The sequence below is a fragment of the Argiope bruennichi genome, chromosome 5, assembly GCF_947563725.1.
Source record: "Argiope bruennichi chromosome 5, qqArgBrue1.1, whole genome shotgun sequence".
NCBI lineage: Eukaryota > Metazoa > Arthropoda > Arachnida > Araneae > Araneidae > Argiope > Argiope bruennichi.
The window spans coordinates 126,787,571-126,814,331 of NC_079155.1; the positions used below are offsets into that span (position 1 = coordinate 126,787,571).

General features: G+C 32.7%; 1 protein-coding gene across 1 annotated transcript; it reads right to left on the reverse strand.

The window, feature by feature from the left end:
• Positions 1–26,490, reverse strand: LOC129968464 (protein unc-93 homolog A-like). The gene is made up of 3 exons (XM_056082364.1): positions 25,254–26,490; positions 11,728–11,995; positions 1–2,549 (listed from the first exon to the last, which is right to left on the reverse strand). The coding sequence occupies exons 1-3, from the start codon at positions 26,211–26,213 to the stop codon at positions 2,305–2,307; spliced, it is 1,473 nt and encodes a 490-aa protein (XP_055938339.1). The 5' UTR covers positions 26,214–26,490; the 3' UTR covers positions 1–2,304.
• Between the last annotated feature and the right edge of the window lie 271 nt (positions 26,491–26,761).

The following is a 26,761-nucleotide window of genomic DNA, read 5'->3' on the forward strand; positions in this document are numbered from 1 at the left end:
ATCATATGTATCTTTAGTCAGCTAACAGAATACATAAAAAATACAAAATGATATGAACATAATAAATAGATTTGGAGAATCTTTTAATGCAGAAGTTTTAATACAAAGTACAGAACATTCAAACGTGCTCACGTTCGGTGTTCTTTTAGATGAAAACACATGCAATTCAAAATGTTTATAAAATAAACAGCAGGAAGTGAGGCTAACTCACGCTCCTCCGCAGAAATTTGAATGAAGCTCCTCTTATATTTGCTGGACTTAACTATAAGCACAATATTTTTTTTCTCTGCTATTTAAAATAATTATTTAATTTTTCGTATGTATTGTTTGCTAATGCATTTTCCGTTTCTTACATAACAACTGTTGATAACTATTTTGTATTTTATTAACGCTTAATCTTCAACAATTTATTCAGTAAAAACTTATATGCCAGACGCTGTTCCTAAAGAAAATATTTTCTTGCCGAATCTTAGCTTCATAATATGGAAGGACCTCTTATTGTTGGAAACACAGTTTTTAATTAAAGTGAGAATATTAGTTCTAGAAAATAATTTTTAAAATCAAAGATTAAAAATTTTACCTTAATTTGCTAAAATCCAATAATTATTTCCACTAATTATAATTAATATTTAAAAGATGATAATAAATATTTCATATTAATTTAATTTAATTAAATTCGAATGGCAACTCAGAAATAAATAAGAAAATATTTTTTTTTTCAATTTAATATTTTTTATTTAATGGAAATGGCAATATTAAATGTATGATAATCATTCTTTATGAAATATATTTTTATTAAAAAAATTACTTAAGTAATATTTTTAACTAAAATTAATGATGTAAAATTTATAATATTTTAATATGATGTAGTTTAACATTTTTCTCCAGATTTCATTCAATGTTTTCAATAAGCGGGAGACCGAAAAAAAATAATTTAAAGCTCCCATCATCTTCTTCCTGCGTATAATTTTCTCTACCCCAAAAGACTGAGAAAAATGGAGGCATAACGACAACTGCGTGAACAATTTATTAAGAAAAGCAACCTGCAGTTATATATGCTCGTTGGTATGTAGAGATACATGAACACGATACCTCACATGAAAGGAATTTTCTTAAAAATAATGCAGAGCATTTCTATGAATACCTGCAATTCACAGTTGGGGTCCCCCCTCCCTTTTTTTTAAAATACTAACAAATAAAAGCTATTCGATTTTTCTCTCTTAAATAGGCAAAATTTTTATACAGGATGAAACAAATGATTTAATTTTTATTTATTAATTCCCCCGCGTTATTTTTCTTTTCCTAATTGATCTTCCAAATTTATTTAAAATGTTTCATAATTTGATATAAAAAGTATCAGAGAAATATAAAAAAAAATTATGAAAAGGAAAAGAATGTTTTTAAAGGAAAATTCCATCACAGCAAAAGAAATTATGTCCACAGCAAAGCTGAAACATGAATGACATTTTTTAAAAACAAAAACACAAATTTTCACGACCCCATTTCCGCCACACAAATCATTGCTGGAAGGGAACTAGAAAATAAAGGTTAGAAATTCGTTACAAATAAATTAAAAAAATAATAAGCTGAATAGAAGCAATTCTTTTAAAAACACAAAAAATTAATACTTCAAAAAGTATTTTTTAATTTTAATTAATTTCTTTCTATTTCATTAATTACCTGGAGGCGTCATTCGTATGCAGAAAAAATTTAATGTAACTAATATATTAATTAATTAAAATTTAGAAAACAATAATATATTTTTAAAATTCATCAAGATGTGAGTGAAAAATTGGTTACAAAATTCCAGTATTACAGCCACTCATTAAAACTGAGTAATTAATGAAATTATAACAATTTTAAGGCAAGTCAAACGATTATCACAAACACTGGTGAATCGTACGTTAGGTGGCGCTACAAAGTTCAATTGGGGTTCCAACCGGGAGTTAACAAGTTTTGCTCTGGATAAGGAATTGAAGCACTGCTGTCGCATCACAACAATAATATGCATTCCACACCGTCACATTTACAAAACATAAACTTCTTAAATTATTTATAAATGTTACTTCTATATAAGTTGCTTTCCTGATTTCAAAATTTGCCAGTGAGTCGTGCTAAAAAAATTTTTCCGCTCAGAAAAGCTATGCTAATACAGGACAACAGAAGGATATGCCACAGTTTTCACAGACATAAGTTTATCAGGTCTTCCTGAAGATTACAGAACTTTTCCTGTTATCTGGGCAGCGAAGAGCTGGCTCATTTGGCGATCTTTCAAGGATTGGCGACCTGAAAAGGCAACTTCTGTTAGGAGCTGTCTCCGCCGTCTGGTATAGGGACGTACTCTTCCCTGGAGGAACATTTGATCCTGATCTGGCCGATCATGTACCCCAGCATGCCGGCGAGCAGGAAGCAGAGGAGGATGTTGATTTTGACGGCGACCGTGAAGTATTTGGCGTATGAGTAGCTCAGGAAAGACCCGAGGAAGCTCCAGAAGTAGAGGTTGGAGAAGGCTGCCTCTCGGTCGTTAGGGAACATCAAACCATACAGAGCTGGGAAAAGAGAAAACACTCATTAATTTCAAATGAAGCGTGCATTCCGACTCACTCAATCCAAGAACGAGATAGTATCAAAACATTTCAAGACAGGATCTATAATTTGGAGATTTGAGGGTTACTGTGGGATACCCTGACGTCATCAGAGGCCATGCGGGAAACTTGATAGCGCCGCCTAAAAGCGACCCCACATAGCACGAAGGAAAAAAATATAATTGATGATATTGAAACCTTGGAAACACTAAAGAACCCTCTAGAGAAAACTCACACTGGTACAAAAAAAAGAATAGAATAAAAAGCATTACATATTGTGAAACATTAAAAATGGATAAAATACATTAAAAGACATAAACTTTTTACATTAGGAGTGAGCAAAATGACCCTAGAAGATTTAATGACTGGAATTTTTATGAGTTCTTCGACTTCAAGAAATATCCAATTTCTTGGCCATTGGAGCCTGTGTTCTCACCATTGTGCACAAGCGTTGACCACGTGATTTATAGATCCTCCTTCGGTGCCACATTGACAAGTTGAACTTTGGTCGAAGAAACGACTTGATGCACAGAAAATACATCATGGCCAGTGTATACTTGGTTAAGATAATCTCTCCTTCCAATCGTTAATTAGTAGTTTTTTTAGTCTCATTTTTGAGATGGATTTTGGACTCATGGAAAAATCACGGAGATCTTGAGCTCAACCTCCGGACACAACAGATGATATGGGAATGGGCATGGCATTGAAATTACATAGCAAATGACTGTGCATTATGAAGGCGACTATGATTAAAGGGATTATGAATAATATTTTAAGACAGAGTGAAAGGGAAAAAATATAAAAGGGAGAATTTTACTTTAAGTGCGTTTCGACAAAATCTGTCCAGTCATGCCGGTGTGGTAAAACAAAAAATTAAAACATGAATGAGACGAGGAAGTCTCTTCACGTTCTTCGGAAGCAAAGAATAATATGGTTCGATTTTTTTTAATGACGATCTTGTTGCCTTTGTCCAATTTATCAAAGAATTTTGCCGATAATTTTTATGGAAGTCTCGTAATGGAGCAAGGCTGATGCCTTTGCAAATGTCGTTATTTCTGACAAATCTCGGCATGTTACTAATCGATCGAATCACATTTGAGAAATCACATTTTGCAAACTTTCTATTCTGTGATGTGGTTTTTTTCTGCAGTTGCCCTGATTGGTAATGCGTAGATGAGAGGCCGGAGCATAGTTTTATAGATTAATAGCTCGTTTCTGAGATAATTTAAAGTAGCCATTAAGGATAGGATAATGTTTGGCCTTTGTTCCTTTACTTTACAGCTATCCTTGATTTTGTTGATATATATTTTAAAAGTTAAGACCTTATCCAAGCTGACGCCAAGGTAAACTCTGTCATTACCATATGGCACCGCTTTCCGACACAATTTTGGTAGTGGTGACAGTTTTCTTTTCCAGGAAAAATAAACAATTCTATAACATAGTATCGCACATTGTCAACAATATTCATGAGCAAGTATTCTGATAGATAACATACATCGTGCATCGGCAGCTGCCTTGTAACTGATGAATGACTACTTGTGCAATCTCAACTTGAAACCAGCGAAAATGGTCCCCTCGAAACTTTCTCGCATACTCTCTAATAAATATAAACGTGTATAAACTTTATACCCGGGGAGAAAAATAGTTATAAAATATTTTATTAGAGTCATTTTTTGACTATCAATAGTTGGGGCTAGATTAATCAGAAATAGACTAATACTAGAAAACGACTAATACAAGAAAACGAGGCCTTTTCTGAGTGATTTAAATCGGTATTTGACACGGAATTATAGTTGTAATCACAATCAAATTTAAATTATTTAAATCACTGCGTGTTTGAGCAATCATATGTACATGCTTGTGAACATACATTCCATCAGACGGCCAACCTTAAACGGAACGTCTTAATTTCAGATGTTAAATGGTGCTACTTCTATAGAATCACATTATTTCTTAATTATGTAATTAAATTCTGAAAATGTTCAAATTATATATTAAAACTTTCGCAGGTCAGTAAGCGAACGAATAATCAATTATAAACATGAAATAAGTCAAATAAATTAAAATCAGTAAAAGTAATGGGAAGAAGCAGATATCTCTTAGAAATATAACTACTTATCCTATTTATTTGAAGTCTACATAGCGCACGTGTTCCTAGACATAAACGTAACGTATAGCATCATGCTCTATTTTTTTCTGTACGAGAAGCAAAGGATTCCAAAATTAAACTGCGTATTAACTTTATGGTGTGTTAACTTTAAACAACTTTGCCTTTAATTACATTTAAAGTTTATAAGCTATTAATTATTTACTTCAGAATGAAATTACGTTACTTTAATCAATTTTTCTTCTTTTTTATAAACATATCAGAACATCCGAAATAAATGATAACGTGTCAGTAATGGCCTATGTAGCTCATTGATTTCAATTACACACGAGAGGTGAATTCTTCCCTCGACTTAAACAATATTACATCTACTTCTCAATTCTTCATGTCTGTGCATCAACGGAAAGTAACTCAAGTGGTGAGGAAGTTATGATTAAATCTATAAATCCCCTCTCGAAACGCATAACACAGCGCATTTTGCATTTCATAGTGCAGGACGATTTCAAATTATTGCTACAGACTTGCATAGGAGGTTAGAGAACAAGGATACAAATAATATTCACATAGGAAACTCAGATTGCCTCCATTTCTTTAGTCATAATTACAGGATGACTCAATTCAGCTGAAACAAGATGTCTAGTTTCTAACTTCTACACTAGTGAACAATATATTTTGATGATTGGTGGATCCATTTATTTAAAACAATCATTAACTGTATAGGAATGTATGGGCGCAAGTGGCACAAATAAGAGATGAAAAGAAAGACAAAGCTTTTAATGGCGGTCTCATAGATAAATGCAGTGCTGAAAGGAATCATTTCTGCTCTGATTAGACAAGTTAAGTACTTATTAATTAAAATTATCTCATTTATTAGATAAACATATGAGGTTGGGTGAGCTTCTGTTTGCTGTATTTTTGATTTCAGTTTTGGTAGTCTGAACTGTTAAGGATTAGATCTACCGACAAAATCAACATCAGTTTTACATCCATTCAGGAGTTTTACTATTAAAGAAGCGGCTACTATTCGTGAGCAGATTCGGATTACTTTCGAAAAGTCTGTTCAATTTTCTTATATATATCCGAATCTTTGGCCATGTGGCAATCCTGTGGAAACAAATCAGTTCAAGCTGAGGTGCTGTTTTAATCATATGGTGAGTCCAAATTAAGATTGATTCTACTGCATAGTAGAATGGACAGGTTGAAGACTTTTTCACGATTAGCGCGCTAATAGGACAAGCGTAAAGCGATGAAGATACCAGGGGAGGAGTCGGGATGTGAGGAAAAGGAATCTACTTTTTCTAATTACTTGACAGAGTTAAAATTCTCTGCAAGATATTAAACACAGATCGCCCTGCATTTTTTTCTTTCCAATCTGTTTGCTGCTCTTCAATTATCTTCTGTTTAAAGATAGAATTTAGGTGGGATTTTGGAATGTCAGTGTGTTGTTTCTCTCCCTGATTCTGCTACTTTCTTTGCCAGTCTGGCAGTTTCACCATTTCTAAGTTGGATTTTAATTTAGGAAACTTGGAAGTGTGTCAATGTTGGATTAGATTTTCACTGACGATTCTCACTATCGGACTAATTTTGGGATTCTCTGCCACTTAGACATTTGTTTTGCTATCGATTAGTAGTGTGATGAGCTATGATGGAAAACTGATAGCGAATTCAATTGCTTGCTGAAGGGTTTCTATCTGGAACACTGTACTGTATTTTGAATCTTTAGGGATCATCTGTGTTTTATTTTCAATGAAAATAAAACACAGGTGATTGCCACAGAACGTAGCGCCAAGTGCATTAATTTATCTTGGATTCATACATACAGGAGTGTACTCCTTCAGTAATGCAGCATCTGCGTTTCTGCAGGGGCTGGCCTTTACTACGGAAATTGTGATGTTTGTTAACACAGACAGTCGTTGCATTATGGACAAATTTCTCACGGATTCTCTATAGCCCAAGATTCTCAGGGAAAGATTTATAGCAACAAATGACTGCTCCCATACGCCAATACCTCTTCTATTACAATTTTGTACAATAATCTATTTCATCTGAAAAAAAGTCTTTACCGTTGATTCAAGGAAGTTTTTCTGGTAGTGGAATGTTTTGGAAGAAAGGCTTCAAATTAGGCTTCCATATTCAATTAGGCTTCAAACTTCTAGGTGTACTGCCCAGATATTTTAAAGAAGGCTGTCCTCGGATATTCTATGTGTTGCCAACGGATAAATGATGGGCTTTACAAGTTTGCTGCATAATATGTACTGTATTTCGTTGGTTGATCTTGGAGTTCTTATTAGTCGAGGATAAAAACCTGGTTATTGTTCCGTGTATTTGATATTTATTTTCCTTTTCAATGAATGTGTGGAGCCACAATCAGATAAAATTATTAAAAAATATGTTTTTCAAACCCACGAATCTCTAACATGAAAATTCATTGAGATCGTGAGGACGATTTTTTAGACTATCAAGTATGAGGTATAAATTTATATTTGAAATATTCTTATATACTCTTCGAATAATTTATACTCTCCATATGCTTCATATACTAGAAAGAAAAAAAACATATCATATTTATATCTTACACATTATCATCTTTAAATTCGGAAAAATATTACTGAAATTATCGAATATATGAAGTTCCAATTTCGAAAATTTATATAAATAATTTATATATTATATAAATTTATATAATATAATATAATTTATATAATAATGACTCAAATAAAGCCCCATCTGAAAAAAAGAAGGAATAAAAATTAATTTCAATACGTGTATGAAATAAGTAACATATCTCGCTTTAACATGATGGAATATTTTTAGCATATCATTAATAACATTCGAATCAGTCCAAGTTGATTTTGAAAGTCACGAATAGATGGCGCCACGATTCAAATCTGAATACACAATCAGGAGGCAAAAAATTTCAAATACTTACTTAACTACTGAGCAAAACACATTAGCAGAGAAGGAGTAGGCTAACTTATTTTCACATTCACGGTAAAATAAGGAAAGCAACATTCAAGATTAGTTTATATGCAATACGTATTTTTTTTTATTGCTCGCTCTGTCAAAATAATGAATTTGAAAATAGTTGTCATAAAACTTTCCAACTAAAATACAAATAATATTTAAAGTGTCCTTTTGAATGATAATATTAATTAAAAAAACATCCCATTTCAGAAAAAAAAACTGCTTCAATAACCATATGTTTCTTATTTATAGAAATGTATATTTAGTATATTTGTTTAGAATTATTCATTTTTTGAAAGAGGGCGCTGCGCCACCTCCCACATAAACAAGATTTTTAGGAATGTATTATTGAGTATGTGTGCGTGCGTCAGTGATAAATCAATAAAACCATTAGTAGAACTGCTGTTTCCTGTTCTTCATTCGGTAATTGCTGGGGTGAGTTTCGGTTTCGTATAACAAAATTAGTATACCTTCTTTAGAACAAGTTATCTTTTTTAAAACCAATTTTTACTTTCTACAGAACAAATATTGCATTCATCAAAAATTTCTAGATTTTGACGAATCTACAAATTCCATAAGTTCAAAAAGCACATTTTTGGAAAATATGTGTCTGTCTATCTACGACAAAGATAACTCAAAAACGGTTTGAGCAGACGGATGAAATTTAGAAATGGTCTTTGCGTCAAATTTGTAAATTGCTATCAAATTTTGAGCAAAATTCATTGAGAAGAAGATTACTCGTCCGACTTTTCGAATATTCTCTAAAGTGATAATTACAAAAAGAAGGAAGCTAGATAGGTAAAATTCAATACAAACATCACCTATAATATAGACATCTATCAAATTCAGAGTCAGTACAACGAGGGATTGACCGTGTGTCGGTCTGTATTCTCTAAAGTATGTAAATGTGATAATTCAGAAACTGGTGACTTAAATATATCGAATTAGGTATAGAATTTTATAACTATAGTCCTATGTCAAATTTTGGTTTAAACTAATTAAGAAAAAAGAATGCATCTAAAACAAAAATTGATTTTTATTAGAGATTTCAAACTTTTTGAAGAAAAACAAAAAGAGTAATACAATACTTCTGGACTCGGTTTCTGTTTTAAATATTTTGAAAAGGGTTCCAAGGGAAGACTATTTGGGACATGCAATAAACCAGCGAAATCGTTTCACCCTCGACTTTCGTATGTACGTGCAAAATATGGTGCTATGTTTCCCCGTTTTTGTATACACAGACGCATGTACACATACACATATAAGGATAGACAAATAAACAGCCAGCCAGCACTTCGACGGATTTGCCACAAAAATTGATACATATCTAAAAATGAAATGATAAAACTACATGGAAAATGTCGCCTATCTGGCTCATTAGTGGTAGAATTTTGTGTTTATATTATTATCGCTGCAGAATTACGAGTAATATTACAATTTTAACTTTATCAAAATTTTTTAATAACTTTAAACGCATCTTTATAATATTTCCTATAAATAAGTGAAAAAAAATAGCATGATTGTGAATCATCAGATTTATTACTCTCGTGCAACTAAATAAAAATAAAGATTAAACTTATTAGATAACTGTTTTGTCATATGTCAAACTATTGAATTTTTTTAACATGGTAATATTTTTAGGTCGGCCATTTTTATTTAATCGTATACGAAGTATAGAGAAATTAATTGTTGTAATCATCCAAAAAATCGAATTCGAGATTTTTAGGCCTCATCCAAAAAAGGACGTTCTTTAGAAAATGTATGTCTATCTATCTGTGACAAAGATAATTTTAAAAAAATTTAAGCTAGATAGATGAAATCTGGTATATAGTCTTCTCAAAAATTTGCAGATTTCTAAGAAATTTTGAACAAATTACTTTCAGAGGAAATCTGTTCTGCTAGGCTGTCCGAATATAAGATAATACGATGACTACGAAATGAAGATAGCCAGATGGATAAAATTTGGTTTACACTTTAACATCCACAATATTGACAACTATCAAATTTTGAGCTAAATCCAACAAGGAATTGAACATTTGCCCGTCTGTACTTTCAGAAACATGTCAAAGCGATACCATAAGAACTCAATGCCTTCAATGCATCAAATTTGGCATGCGATTTTGCGCCAAATTTTGGTTTCAGTCGGATGGGTAAAACGCCACAGATTCGATGTTCTGATACCATTAAGCGTATGCCGCTGTTTTGGTGATTCGTCCATGAATAAATCACCAAAACACTCGCCAAGGGTGGCACGATAGATGCAGTAAAATTGCTAAATTTTAGTCATATTCCGTATATGCCGTGCGTTAGTGATATGTAAGGCGTTCTTTGCCTTACTCAAGGCCCAGAATTGTTTGCGAGGTGTGTGTGTGTGTGGGGGGGGGGGTAATACCTTTATTAAAGAGAATGCGAGAAAGTTTTGGGGACATCCTTTTCACTGGCTAAAAAAAGCCTAAAAAAGTCTTGTACAATGGTATTCGTAACTCCTCAGCATATGCACCCTTTCTTAGGACATTATTATACACACGGGATCATTTCGATTCCAAATTATAAAACAATTATACCGCAGTTTATTGGCTATTCAGAAGGAAAGAAAAGTTGAAATTATTATAAGAATATTTCTTCGGGTAAACAAGTTGTAATTCAGATACAAAATCAATTTTGTGAATATCACTTAACAAAACTTTTATTATTCCTAGAAATAGAGTAGTAACGAATCAGAGGTGCCGGCTGCCTAATATGACTTTTTCGGCATCGATTCATCATCACCATAGGTTTAATAATTGTAAATGGTACCCAAGGAATGATTTCATTTTACGCCGCTCAGTGATTTCGGCTTCAAAAAATAATCGTTCTGTTGGTAACCTTTATCAACGGTGTTCCCGCGGACGCACACTTCGCAACTTCAAGTTCATTTTGCAATCGGTGGCAGTATTCTTCATTTCAACCAATCACTCTACTAAAATGTGTTCGGAAGGGTGTACCCTTTCATTTCAAAAGAGTGAATGCAAATAAATACTGCCAGGTTATTGTTGGTGTTTGTGTCATTTTTCAAGATTTCTCGTGTGTGTGTGTGTGTGTGTGTGTGTGTGTGTGTGTGTGTGTGTGTGTGTGTGTGTGTGTGTGTGTGTGTGTGTGTGTGTGTGTGTGTGTGAATGCAATCCCAACCTCAATTGTCCAATTGTCTCCTCATAAAATGTCGATTTTATCGTCTATGATAAAAATTTCATTAGATGCATCATGATTCATCGGATCGGTAGATTTCACTAACACAGTAATATTACATTTTATGTTCGTTTAAATCGGAAGTAGCGTCTAATGTTCAAATTAAGTCTTTCCATCTCAACAGCAGAACAATCAAATTTGGTAAATAATGATAACCTATTTTTATAGTTCTTAAACGAGTGACAGATAAGTTATATAGCAATTATATGCAAACATTGATTTAAGATTGCGTAAAATTTAAGATCATCGTTAATAATTCGATAGGAAAAAGTTCTTTCTTCGATGGTAAATCACGGAAGATAGAGTGCGCAATCTAACAGTTCTTACGTCTCCGGTGTCTATTTATAAACCACTTCTTTTAAAATAACTTATCAACAGAAATATTTTCTTACATTTATTTATTTATTATTATTATTGTATTTTAATATAGGCAAAAATTTTAATTCATTAATTTTAAAGCTAAACATTTGAAGTTTTCATTGGGTTCTTAGGGATAACACAGTAAAACATCTTCTTTGGTGTAATTGTAATATGCTATGTTTACTTATTTCAATTAAGGCAAATCATTTCGAAAACTTCATAAATAAATAATTCTTGAATAAACATCGCAGATATCTTGAAATGCAGCATCTGTTTACATTCCTAATTTTCCGTCATAAAAAACAGAACTGAGATTGGTTGAAATTTAGGACACCGTCTCCGAAATGAATGTGAAGGCAATGAAAAATGAATGTGAAGTGAATGCAAAGGTTTTTCTTTGTGTGTGTGTGTGCGTTTAGAGAATTCTCAACATATAAGAAACGATGGGGGTAGACAGACCCCCATGAGTAGGTTTGAGGGTCTCACCTGTGACTTGCGACCACCAGATGGAGTCTCCCATGCCCCACACACCAGCAATGACGAAATACATGGTCTTGAACTCGGGCGTCGGCTCCCACAGGAAGAGAACGATGCAAATGGAGACGTTGGCCAACGCGGCTAAGATGAGAACGGCCATCTGGGAGATGCACTTGACCAGCGGTCCCACCAGCAGGGACATAAGCGCCCCGCACACGCCGAAACATACCGTTACGAATCCAACGTGGTGTACGCCCCACGAACAAGCAATGAACGCCTGAAAAAAGAGAATTCACTCAGTTGCTTACATGAGCAACTAAAATGATATTCAACAAAGGCACGAGCCTTGCACAGTAAGGAGGATGTTGACAGTACAACCGAGAAAGAACCACACACTTTATATAAACAGGCTTAATATAAACAATTTTGAAAAATTTATATTCATTAAATAGCTAAAAATAAAGTAACTTGTACAATTTATTTTCTATCTTTTAGTCTTTAATCTACAGGGTTCCCTAAAAATATGACTACACTTTCAAAAATGAAATTTAAAAAAATAAACAAATAAAGATTTTCACTTATGGTAGGTTTTTTATGTTCCATAAGGAAACGATTAAAGTTTCACTTTATTGAGATATAAAGCCTTGACATCGAACATTTGCAGAAAAAATTCAACAAAAAATGAATTAGGATAGAAATGTTTTCAGATGAGGCAACGTTTCACTCATCAGGTATTATTAACCGACACAATACTCGAACATGGGGGTTAGAAGATAATCATGCCGTAATGAGACAGCACTAAAGTAAACGTGAGATGCTATTCATTGCCCGACTGAAGTGTCGGGCCTTTTTTCTTTACCGAAGAATCTGTTCGCTCTGACAATAACTTTGATATGCTTGAAATTTTCGCATTCCATTACATAGAGAACCTGTTCCCCAATATCATTTTCAAGCAAGATGGAGCGCCATAACACTGGAATTTGGAAGGGCATAAGGTTTCAGATGAAAATTTCCCCGAGCAACTTTGTTGTTAATCCCAAGGGGGCGCTGCAACCTATCTCACTGTGGTTACTTTGATTACTTTCAATAATAATAGTCACCTTCTCAAGCTAATAAACAGAACGACTTTAATGGATATTCTCTCTATAAAATTTATTATAGTTTGTTTGAATCTTTAGTAATTCCACATGTCTCGATGGATACGAGCAACATTTGGCACACATGCTTCTTAGTATCTAGATAACTACGTTATCAAAATGTTCTATGGCCTTCTAAAGGAATCGAAATGAAGTAAAATATTTTATTGTATTTCCTTTTAGGTTCGGAACATATTACTAAATAATTTCTGATATATCATCAAAAGTTATTTTTACATAATTTAAGATGTAAAAAACTTTAAAATAATGAGCTTTTCGGTGATACCAATTCCATTTCTGTAGAAGGATTCCTCATGCTTTTATTCAATTTTTCCAAACTAATTTAAATGCAATATGTAACAAATTATTTTTTATGTTGGAATATTTAAGCAGTTTCACTATTTAATTTATAATATATATACTCTGTATATATTCAAACTAAAAATTTATATAGTTTACTTTTCCAGCATAAATATAGAACAAATAAATAGAGGTGGAGCTGCGATTACATTGGTTAGTTTATTTTTTCAAAAATTAAATGGTCTAATAAATAAAATCAGTAGAATTAGTTAAATGTATAATAAATACAAAGCAACTCTAAAATTAATTCTATCTAATGAATTTTAATTCTATCGGATTATTTAAATGAATATACAAAATAAAATTTAAAAATTAATGGGGAAAAATTCTGATTAGAACCAGGGTTATAGAACAGAAAAATATAAAGCATTAATAGACAAAAGTTCAACAGTACAGCAGCAGTATTGCTCTTAAAGTTACGAGAGACAATTATAAATGAGAAGTAGCTTCCAATTTTCAAATAATGCTTGTATTTTTAATGAACCATTCGTGTATGAATTGGCTCCATTCTTTGAAATGAAATAATTCATGCAAAGATACATGATAAGAAAAAGAATAAAAATGATAGTTTAAAAAAATAATATTTCACTAGAAATAATACATAAATCACATTACAAAATAATAATTTCATTCGTATTGGTTCTTCATCAAATAATTACATATCCAGCGTGGCACAGTTAAAAAGATTTAAACAGTATTAGTTTTCCAAATTAACCGAAAATTCTAGATTTAACTGAATTCTTATCAATTATTTTATTTATCAAAGTGAAAAAATCAAACCCGATGCTATTTTAACATTCCAAATGATAATTATTTCGACATCGAAAGAATATTTTTTTTATTATTTTGAAGGATACTGTCAGCAACAATGGGAGGAAGTATTTCGGCCATTGATGTCACTTTACTAAAAAAAGTTGAATAAAAGAAAGTTCGAGAGATATCAATCAAAATAGATTTATAAGATTTCAGTTTCTTTTGTTTGATAATTTAGATTTCAAAGTACGATGGTCCACAAACCTGCACGAGCCTTAATTTTGATATGGATGCCGCAATATTTACAAGAAACAGAATGATGATAGGATGCTTAAAAAAAAAGGGCAAAATAAATAAATAAATTTTCTGAACTATCAGTTCCATGAAATATGACTAATTAATAATGCATTTTTAACTCATCTTATGTGAATCTTACCTGTGTAAATTCATTCGAATATAGTGCATATTCCATACGGATGTAAATAATGATGTGTATCAGCAATATTTGATGAAACGTTCTGTAGTGTTTGAGTGATTTTACAAAACGATCGGCAAAAGCTTTACAACCATCTCGTTTGATGTCGTTTTTCAAGGGTTCCAAGAACAACCCGAAGAAAATCAGAGACACAACACCCATTCCAATGAAAATCCCAACCAACAAGAACCTTTCTTCATGGGATGGTGGCGTGAGTCCGTCGAATTCCCTCTCAGATCAAAATTTATGCCACATTGTTCCGGTTTTGATACGTTTATTATGTCTGGCAGTTTGTCCGGTCGCAGGACGAGAGAAGACACAATGTTACCCCAGATTTGAGTATTCACCATGAAGAAAGTGTTAAACCCGAAAAAGCACGCCATGATGAACTCGACATTTTCATCCACAGATCTTTCGAACTGTAAGGCAATCTCGTCGATGTAAACCGTGAGAGCAGCACTGTATAGACTACTCGCCAGACCATACAGAGCTGATGATTAAAGTAGTGCATCCCAACACAAATACATGTTGGCGGTGATGTACGGAAGGCACAAAGCAGTTGCGACAATCATAACTTTCTTGCACCCATACCAGTCCATAGTCATCTCAGGCAGAAATAAGGAGGAAACCATTGAAAATCCATAAAGACTGCCTGTGAATCGGGTACCATGCCAGCGGCAGCGTTCATGGTACTCTGGAGGTTGGTCAAGGCCCTGAATCCGGTGTAGAAGAGGCAATAAGTGAAACACAAAACAAACAAGTTCTTAAAAATCCTCCATCGGCTCATGATCTCTCCTCCTTGCAAGGATGGAACTGATAAGCATGGCGAAGTTTCTACGACCTGGTATAAGTCTTTATCAGAAACTACATTAGGTAGTTGTTGCTGGGGGAAATCGGAGTTCGTTGAAACACGATCCATGGAAACAGTTTTCAATAGATGAAAAACACAACAATTCGACACTTATTCGTTAGGAAGAAATTCAACGAAATAGTTTACACATTGCAGCTGTTGAAGTAATATCAAATGAGCCATTAATTGGAATTCATCTCAGCAGAATCGACGAAAGAATTTAAATCTTTGTAAGATTGTCAGATTCGAAATCCAGAGTTCCTCAAACGCGAAATGCAATGAGGCATAGTTTCTATTTTCATTGAAAATTTTCCAGAATCTTCACAAACAAAATTTCGAACAATTGAGAGAAATAAGGAAATTTATTATGATTCGAAATCAAACAGCTCTGTGTTTTCAAACACATTTCGATTTTTTTTATTACATACATTTGGCTGCGACGTCTCGGTTATGAGGTTACTCTCACAACTATTTGGAAAATAGTGTTATCCCATCTCCAACATAAAAGTATAAAAGATAAATATATTTCCAAGTCTTTTACTTTACACTTCGTGTGTGTTTGAAGAATAAGTGTGATAGCACAGAGTAGCATTTTTTCAATAATCCTAGTCTCGAAGTCAAACACAGATGCGAAGATGACTCAATCGCCCCTAACTAAAGATTCACGAATGGTATTTCTTTATCACACAACCATGTTCTTCTCTCTAGTAGGGCTATGCCGGGTTTACACTCGGCCAGTTATAAGACGGCCAGTTGGCAGCTCTTGAGAAGAAAGGGACTGATTTATGTTTGCCACAATTTCATAAGATAGATTCAGGCATTCCATGTTTGGTTATAAACTGCCGTTTTGGCGCTCTTGAATTTTTCATTTTCACTGCATATCGTATTAAAATGATGGATATTTACACAAAGAAACATGGTAAAAAGAAAGGTCAACATACCTAAATTTGTAAAACTATGGAAAAGAAATGGCAAATAAAATGAAAAACACACACACACAACTTCGCATCAAAAAATAAGAAAGAGCAAAATTTGTCGGAATTAATCAATAATAAGTGATCAATTTTTTCATACCATAAAAACCGCCAACTTCTACAAACGCATGAGCAAACAGAGAAAAAATACAATACAGCGGCATATTGTTGTCCCGTCGGGACAATTACTTCCCATGGACCGAACAGCATTTTCCAGCCTTTCTTTGCATGCGCTGCCAATTCGCCGTCTTATAACTGGCCGAGGATAAACCCGGTATGACTCTTTCCTTATCCAGCAATATTATTTGGCTTTACTAACCACAAAGACAAGAAGGACGGATATTTTAGTTCTTTGATTAAAAAGGAAATAATCATTTTTAAATACAAATAGATTAGCTGTTGACTATCATGATACTTGATCTTTGACATGACCAAAGCGTCAATACAATATTGACTTTTTACTCACCAAAAGATTTAATGCGTAACAAACAACAAATGCTAATATTCTTTCGTCTTCGTTTCATCCTTTAAAGCTTTAACTATATTATAATTTAGATACAATGAATCTGAAAGAGTAAATTTAATAAATGCAAACTACTTTGAAACCAGCGTATGGGATATCATAAAAAATCGCTTTAAAAAATTCCGGTCATCAAATTCTTAAAAATTGTTTTCTCACTTGACATTTATAAAATTTCATTAAAAAATTTGATTTTTGTTTCAAATTTACATTACACCATATTAAAGGATTCTGTATAGATAACTCTTAATTTGTGCCCATTTCAGTTTGCAAAAATAATTTCAACATCTCGATAAAAAAAAAGCACTTTTCTTGTTTGTTCTGTTTACGACTTTCATATTTGCTGGAGTAAATTAATCTTACATAAGAATAACAAAAATGTTTATTTTAATTACCTGCTATCAGTAAATATGTGGAAGCGAAGCAACATGAGGATAACGGATCATTTAGAATGAAGCATTTGTATTTCAGTAGGATTCACTTTCAGGTCATAGTGTTACTGTAAGTAAAAATTGCATTTGAGACGCTTCAGTTTCATTATTGAAAAGGACTGTGATTAGCCCAAACCTTAATGCAATCGAAAATCTATGGATCAGTCTAAAAACCCTAGTTAACAGAGCAATGCAGCAAAAGTAGTAGTGATAATAATAATAACTGAAGCAATATTCCAATGAAGGTATCGCATAATAATAGTCGAGGAATGAAATGTATTGGTGAATCCAGGATATGACGTTGAAAGAAGTTATTGATGCTAAAGTCTACTCAATTCTTACAGCCATAAAAGAGAATTTTTACATTTATTTCTATGTATACTTTTTCTTTATTTAATAATGCTATGCCAAAATTAATATCATTACAAAAATTATTGTATTGAAATTATCTTTAAAATGATACAGAACTTTATGGTATATCTCGTACTAAATTGCTGCTATGAGCCAGTAACTCAAAAAATGTTTTTTTTACAAAAGGTTTCCGCAATTTTAGCCACTTCCGTAGGACTTTTATTAAAATCTACAATTTTTTTTACCAATCTTAATGAAATTTGCCACATGTTCTCATTAAGAAAAGACGAAAGTCACTGCAATTATTTAAAAACCAATAATGAATTAAAATATAAATTAATAAAAAATTAATTAAATATTTGGTGTTATCTATTAAATCTATTAAAATTACAAAAAATGCCTCTAATTCAGAAAAATGGTTTAAAATTATTTTAGAACTCAGAAAAATTAACTTTTTTTAATAATATCATTTTTATTTCTATACAACACTTTATCTTTAATAAATTTTTAAAAATAATTTGATTTGCATTTAGCAATATTGTTAATGCCTATATTCAACTAATAATAATCAGCAAACTAATTTCATCGTTCCATTTAAGCACATGTTTTTGCCAATATTAAAATTAAGATTTAAAAATAATTTCTTCAGACATTAAATCTGAAGTAGGGGGTTTCACTCACTTTCGTAATACATGTTCTTTTTAACAACACACATAGCAATTAATCCATTAAGTTCATATTTTTTTAATTTTATCGTATAAATAAGTCAAATTTTAACAAATGCATTCCATATTGAAAGTTTAATATCTAAAAAAATCTACAAGAAGATCGCCAAAAGTGGTCAATCAAAAATAAAATGTGGATGCTTTTATCGTGGTGGAGAATCTAATATGTCATAGAATCTTGAAGCAGTCGTTGTTTTCACTTCATTTACATCATGAATCTGATAACATACTTGATATCTTAAATAAATTTGCACTGAAGAGTAAGAATTGTAAAAATTAAGACGTTTATGAATTGTATTTTTTATATATAATTCGAGTTTATAACTCGAATGTTTTTAAAACATGTTTTATAAACATGTAAAAATGTACATGAGAAACTTAAAAAACACTGAACTAAATACTTATACTTCTTGAATTTAATAAAGATGAAAAGACTAAGTTTAAAAGTAAATAATTAAACATTAAGCATTTAAAATCATATTTCTCAAAACATCAATATGTTATTTAGCTATCTTCAAATGGGTCTTTAATTGATGAATACTGTCCGAATTTGTATTAGAGTGTGCTCGATTCGATAAAAAAAATATTAAAACATTTTTTAACAGTAAAATGAGGACAAAGAATACGTCTGTAAATTCATTTTCCTATAACAGAAAGTCCCTCCCATTTGTCTTTGAGGAATTGAGAAAAGTTGTTGAGGGTTTCGCAAGTGTTTCAAGGATGTCAAAATCGATCATCAATGAATCGACTTTTTCTACCTTTTTTTTTTTTTAATACCACCCTTCAGGGGTGGGTATTAAAAAAATCGCGATCGATTGATGGATCACCAAGGCATTTTGGGATGATCACCTTTACTAAAATCTACGACGCGCATACGAAAAGAAACATATTTATGGAACATAGTTTTCCTCAAAAAAATAAAGAGAATACAAAGTTTATGGCCTTAAAAATGGCATAATTTTAAAAGTACGTTGTTCAGAACCTAAGAATAACTTTTGGAATCTAATGGACGTGTCCTAATTTTAATATCAAAAACATTAAAACGCTCTTTGGTTCTATTTACCCGTGTAAATCTGCATTTTTAAACATAAATATAACTAAGAAAACATATCATTCCCATCTCAAAGACGACCACTTAGAATCCAGTGTAAGATTATCAGTCAGTAATTATATACCGAAATATGGCGGACAGTATGTAGCGGGAGTCTTCTACTAACTATAACTAAGAGAATCAACTTTAAATAAAAATTATTTATTTTCTAATGTATTTTGAATTTTTTATATTAAATGCGTCATCTGATATATTTTTGGCTATTATTATTATGTTTGTAGTTATGTAGGTAAGTACGTATTCTGTATTTATTATTAAGTTATAATAAATATTTTAGTCCTACGCAGCTGTGTAGACTGCAACACCTTGAAAAAATTAGTTGTAGTTCGTACTCTGAAAAAGGTCGTCTACCCTTGTTTTACATAATTTTTAAAAGGGAGGGAAGATTTTTTTAAAAAAAGAAGCCATGATTCGAATTGATAACAAACGGATGGGCAGATCGATTTCAATTAATGTAAATCAAAGGGTTTCATCAGAAAACTTCAAATTTACATCTGAAACATCTTTTTTTGAAAGAAATTCGTTGACTATTCAAATCACACAAGCAAGAAGACACTTGGCCGCAACAGATTTAACGTGTACCAGACCCGCTTTCACAACGGTTCTTCGGTGGAATCGGGTCTCGAACCTGAAGCCCTTTTGGTTCTGAAGCCGAGACCTTACCATTAGACCATTGCGGCCCCAAGAACACAGCCAGAACTATCAAAGAACTTATGGAGCTGCATTTTGTGTCGCACCAAAAAGCTACGGTAGAGATTTGGTCAAAACTGGAAGAAATAACCGACACAACAGAGCAACAGATAAGATAATAGCGAGTGTTTTCGCATTATAATAAAATTCGGGAACGAATTCTCGAAGAAAACTGACTATTAAAGCTGGGAATAACATCCAATACGTAGTAATCATACGCAGATTAGACAACGCCCAAAATCCAGTGTAAGAATGCAGCACATGCTGAATCTAAATAAATTCTTTCGAAATTTCTTACTAGGAAAGCGAGACATTTAATTTATTGATTCTTGGCTAAGTCAACGTCTGAAATATGCAAATTAATTGATGAAACTTCCGCTGGTAAGTTAGGCATCATATGATTTGTCACAATTCGAATCATAATAAAAATTATTATAATTAAAATGGAAACGTAATATTGTACTTCCGCCACAAGGAGGCAGGTGAATTTCGACTTCATGCAGACGAGTGCATTCGCTAGGAAGGAGGCGCTGGTATGAAATGAACAGCAGTTCGCTGAGATATATCAGGGTTGTAATACATACGAGTGCGTTGATGTCCCCCAACTTATCAAAATCAATCCAACTCATGATCCGTGATACCGCTTTCTCAGAATCAATGAATAAGTACATATCCGTAACAATATGCCAACTAAGTCTCGTCATAATTTTAACATTCCTTGACAGAAATGAAGAATTAAAATATAATATTATAACATTTTTCTTAATACCGTAAAATGACACTTCCTAATATATTTATCATGTGAAAATTTTGCACTTTGATCATTCATTATCAAACTTTGTCAAAACTCTGACCTTGTGATTTATTGATGGTCATGACGAAAAGTAGTCTCACTGGAAATGACAACCTTTTCAATATAAATGCTATATTTGCTTCGTTTTTTGAATCATTAGTAATACATTATATATGAACAATTATGCCTTCATTGTGGTCAATCAACACCCCAACATGCAAAATGTAGCGCTCAGTCTTTTTGACCACAAACCGAGTGCCATCGCTTTAAGCCTTATTACTATTTTTAAAAAATGCAAGGTTAACACGTACATTGTTCAGGTGCTCAAACGATTGCTAGCCGAAAGACGAAAAATTTGCTTACTCGAAAAAAGTAAACAAATCGAAAAACTATGCATTAGTGTCAAATGTCATGGATCAGGTGATCCTCGACCTACCAATCACAAAGTGAATAAAAACACACTATTTACATAAAAAATTATACAATAGAAAGATAATGTAAGTTATAAATTTTCAGAGGAAAAATATGGGCCTGATAATCAAGCCATTGAGAAAACATGATAATCACTTCCCCTGTCGCTTGACAAAGAGTACCAAATAAATAAGCAAATAATATTTAAATTTTGTGATACCAAAAAGCATACCAATCTCAGCAGATTTTCTACAAGTGAAATTTCTTTACTGCTCCACAGAAGATATATGACAGAACGGAATTCAACACCATGTACATATTTCAGAAGAGGAAGAAAGTGCAGGAGCAAACCGGAATCACATGAGAATGTAAGCCGCGAAATTCAACTTGGATAAATTTACTGAACCCACTTGAAGAATTTTATATAATAATTATTATACCCCACAACAATTTATACTTCAAGATAGGTTAATTTGATTAAGAAGAGTACAATTCCGCCAAAAAAAAAATATTGAAAAAATTCTATTGTATTTTGAAAGGTATTGTAGTCTTTGAACATAATTTGTCTTTAAATACTAATACTCGATATTATTTGTGATGTAGAAAAATCTATTTTTAAAAAGGAGGCAGCGAAGACCTGGTGGTAAGGTCTTGGCTTTGGAACCGGAGGGTTTCAGGTTCGATGGGCCTGTTGCACGCGAAATCCGACGGAGCCAAACGCCCTCCCACTGGTGCGGCATGGAAGCTTGGACAGGGGAGAGCCAGCTCAGGTGCCGTCCTCGACACCTGACCGCGGCTCAAAATCAATCCCAAAAAAGCCCTAGTGTTGCTTTAAAACGAGACGTTAATGGAACTAAACTATTTTCAAAGAACAAAAGGTTTGATTTCATAAATTTTTTTTTCCCTTCATCTACCAGAGATGACATTATTTCAATTCCGAACTTGGTATGTTGTAGAAAGAAAAAAAAAAGCATTTAGTTCGAGTTCTCACAACGTAAGTTTTCGTATTTTATCTCTTTTTTATTATTGTTCCAATTTATCCAAAACGAGTGATTTTGAATTTTTGTTTTCTTTCTATTTTATTTTTATATATTTTAGAGCCTCATAAGTATCACTGCTTACGTACGAATATAAAACTATACCACATGGTAGTATGAGTGTAATAAGTTAAACATCAATCAAATCTTTTTTTTAATTAAAAAAAATAGAATACTGTTAAAGTAAGGATAGATATAATACAACAGAAGAAAAAAAACACAGATATTATTAAAAGAGGAAAATGGGGACGCATGATTGATATTTTTCAAATAATTTTACCGACACCCAATATAATGCTGAAACAAATTTTCACCAACCAAATTCATTATCTCCCCTGAAATTATATAAACAATTATTTTTCCCACTTTCTTTAAGTTTTTGCTTTTGTAAATTTGCTCGTAACTTATTATAACAAATATTATTTCAATGAATAGTTAAATGTTACTATATCATTTTAAATTCAGTGCAATTGCAAATTAAGTAAGATTTCTTCAAAATAGCTGTAAAGTCATGCCTTTTTTAAAGAAGAATTTCAGAATGAATTCATGAAGCGAAAGTAATCACACGATCTTTTATGCTCAATTTCTTTAACAAAATTGCATAATTGTGGAAAAAAGAACCAACAGCAATTTTCTGCGTTTGTTTCTTCCCATCTAATAAACCGGGCAGTGTGTAAAATATGGTGAAACGGACTGTTGGAGGCAAAAGTAAAATCGCAAATTCTACGATGAGAAGTGTCTCAAATAAGATATGAAGCTTGTATTTGTACTATATAAATATAAAATATAATATATAATAATATATCTATATGTAGGGATATAAAATAAGTAATGTGCATACCACATTAATTTAAAAAAAAATCTTAACAACAGTGTTGTTGTTGTTGTTATTATTTCAAATAAATTCAAATAAAAAAAATCTATATACGTAATTTCAATTGTATTACGTATATAGCTTTTAATTAAAATACGATATTTATTGCAATTAAAATATGCAATACACATAATTCAAATGATACCATTATTCAATATTAATGTTTACTATTATTTTTAAATACTTTTAAATACTGTATCTTTTATCTCAATATAACAACAATACGAAAGAATAATGAATAAAGTACATTAAATGTTTTTGCATGAATTTTCTGCGTTATACAGAAATTTGAATATTGTGCCGTGTTTCTGTTTAAATCGGAGGTACATCTCAAGTTTTCATTATTTACAATTCAAAAAGGAAACGTGATTAAAAATCAAATTTTAAAAACATATACTATATACAGCATGTAAAAAAAAAGTTAACCCATTTGACAACTTCCCCTTTGCGTTTTGGAAATGAAAGTCTGATGTCATGCTCATAGTTTAAAAAAAAAATGAATCTAACTCTTGGCAAATTCTAACCCCAAGGCCTGTAGAAACACGAAGCACATCTTTCTAATGTGAAACGATACATACATGTTTTCCGTATAGTTAAGTTGGCTTATCTAGCTTATAGAAATTTTGCATTTAGGTAATAGATGCACACATCACAGGCATACTGATTGGGTAAGAATGGAGTGTATTAGATCCCCAGTCGCTACTCTTCCGGATCGCTGGGGAGACAACATTTTAGCGCGTAAATGTCACTTTTTAAAACTAAATATCACAGAATATCTCAAAAGATTGTAGCTGCAACAGAAAGTATAAGCAATATACTCAGTATTTCGAATAATAACATTAGTTTCAACAATAACATTAATAACAGACCACAAAATCGTAGAATCCGTAAAGACTGATTTTGATAAACTGTGACAATTTTTAACCACAAATTACAAACAATGCTTGAAGAGACGGTTTACACTTAGAAGAAATTGATATTGTGATATAATATTATAATGAATATATATGACACAATAGCACATTCCGCCAAACTGCTTCCAATAGCTGATAGCAATGACGTATTTTTATCTATCGAGGTGAGAGGGTCAGGAATCTCTATCCTAATATTAGTATTAAATTGAATTATATTAGCAATTATTTAGATGCAACACGAGGGTTTTTGGAGACGAAGCTGTTTATTTTAAACCATGGTCAGATGACGACGACAACATTTGATTAGTTATCCTTTCTCCAGCACCATGTCCCGCATAAGCGGGGCCGGCATATGAGTTTCAATATCAGATTTAATGTGTACCACATCCACATATGAATTATATATGATATTAGGTGAATCTTGGGTGGAATCGAGTTTAAAACTTGCATACCAAGCCAAAGAGACTTGGCTATTAAAATTTGTGATATCCTACAATCTGTTGCAAAATTTTTGATTCAATGAAGGTTTTATTAATTATTGTCAATTAACTTGAAAAAATTTTGAATTTTCAAAAAAAATTTTAAAGTGTAGTTTTTTTAATTATTACTTGAAGAATCCACGTTCAATGTTAGTTTATGATGAAATCACACTTCCTTTTCCGAAGCAAGTCGGTACTGGTTTAACGCATTTCCGAGCCCTCAGAGTTATCTTTTCGCATTGCTATGCCACTTTTGTATAAGATGTTTGCATTCATTTTTGATACCAGCTGTACATAGAATCGTAAAAATATGTAAGTACTATGTTCGGACAAAAAAAAAATAATAATAAAGTCAAAATTGCTTAAAAAAAATTTAAAACATAAAGCCATTTAGATATGCACCGATAGAAAATGCGTATACCCTTGAATAGATGTCCTAAATGATACCGTATATAAATCTAGATACACAAAGAGACTAAAAGCTCATAATTTTCGAAACATACATTGGGAGTTCGGAACTTTAAAAGCACAAATAGACATAGAGTCCATAATTTTAGAAGAATTATTGTAAAACTATATTTCTTTGTGTTTAGACAACTATGTGTCTCTAGTTTTACAAAGTAACAAAGTCTAAGTAAGATGTAAGCATACCTCGGTGAATTCATTTCCATAGAATGGGCCTTCCATCCCAATGTATACACTCAGAGGAACGAGCAAATACTGGTGAGGTTTCAGCAACTGTTTGAAGGCCGACGCAAATCTCTCTAAAGCTGCTCGGCAGCCACGAGTCTCCTTCAGGTCGTTTTTCAAAGGATCCATGAACACGATCATAATCAGGACAGACAACAGTCCCATCGCCAGGTAGGCACCCACCAGGACCAGTCTCTGCTTTTCTGTTGGTGGGTCGAGATTCGTATTCGAATCGTTGTTGGAAGGCAAAAAGCCAGCGCCACATTCAGAAGAATTGGAAGAAAAATTTTCATCCACTTGATTCTTATTCATGAGTGCGTAGTAAGATATCAGATTTCCCCAGATCTGGGAACTTTCTGTAAAAAACGTGAACAACCCGAAAAAGGTGGCCATGATAAATTCTATATTCTCGGTAATGGTCGACTGAAAACGTGTTGCCATTTCATCGATGTAAAAAGTTTGGGAAGAGGCGAAGGGTCCGTTTATGAGTCCGAAAGCGACAGAAGCGGTCATCATCACGTCCCACCGGAGGATCATGTTGGATGCGATACTGAAGCAGCAAATGAGCGAGCCCACCACAAGAATGTTTTTACAGCCAAACTTGTCTATCAAAAGTTTTGGTAGGAACAGCGAAGATATCATTGAAAAGACGTAAATTACGGCCTGAGAGTAATCTCCTAATCCACCAGCGGCATTCATGGTGCTTTGTAGATTTGACAGCGCCCAAAATCCAGTGTATGTAAGTACATAGCATGTATTGAAGATAAACATATTCCGTAGCGATCTCCAACGCAGTGTTTTAGAATCCATAACTCCATCATGTTGTATATCGGTTTTTTCATCTTTGTTTATGGATGGGTTTTGTCCTAAGTCAACTTCCGCAACATCAGCGAGAAAGACATTAATCCCAGTTCCATCCATTGCGAGATCACGTGGATAAAATGGTTAAATTTTCATATCAAATCCTTTACACGCCTAGAACAGTTACTGAAATGTTTTGTTGCCACATTCTGAAAATGATTTAAAAAAATAAAATAGCTGAAAAAAACGAATCGAGTTCATTAGCAGAAACTCGCGGTGTCACTAGGCTCAGACACCATTCCGTTGAATCGACAATGAAGCGGAGAATGACGGCAAAAACCGAGAGAAAAAGTGGCCTTGAAATAGCTGGCTTCTCGCGGTGTGCGATAAAAAGGAAATAAACGACTGAAGCGCTTGCCGACACGCAGTGAAAGTATTTCCTTCAGTCATCTCCGATGTAAGGAAGTTATCAAACCATATCAAATATGAGCCATCTCTTTTGATTACAAAACGTTTTTGATAAGTTGAAGAAAGCGAATGCATGTTTCCATTACAGAAAATTAGCAACTAGGAATAAACATCGCTGATATTTTTGCTGTTTGGCTAAAGTAACTTCGCATCTCGCGTGATACTAATGCATTAAATGAAGAGAGATCAGCGTATCTTTA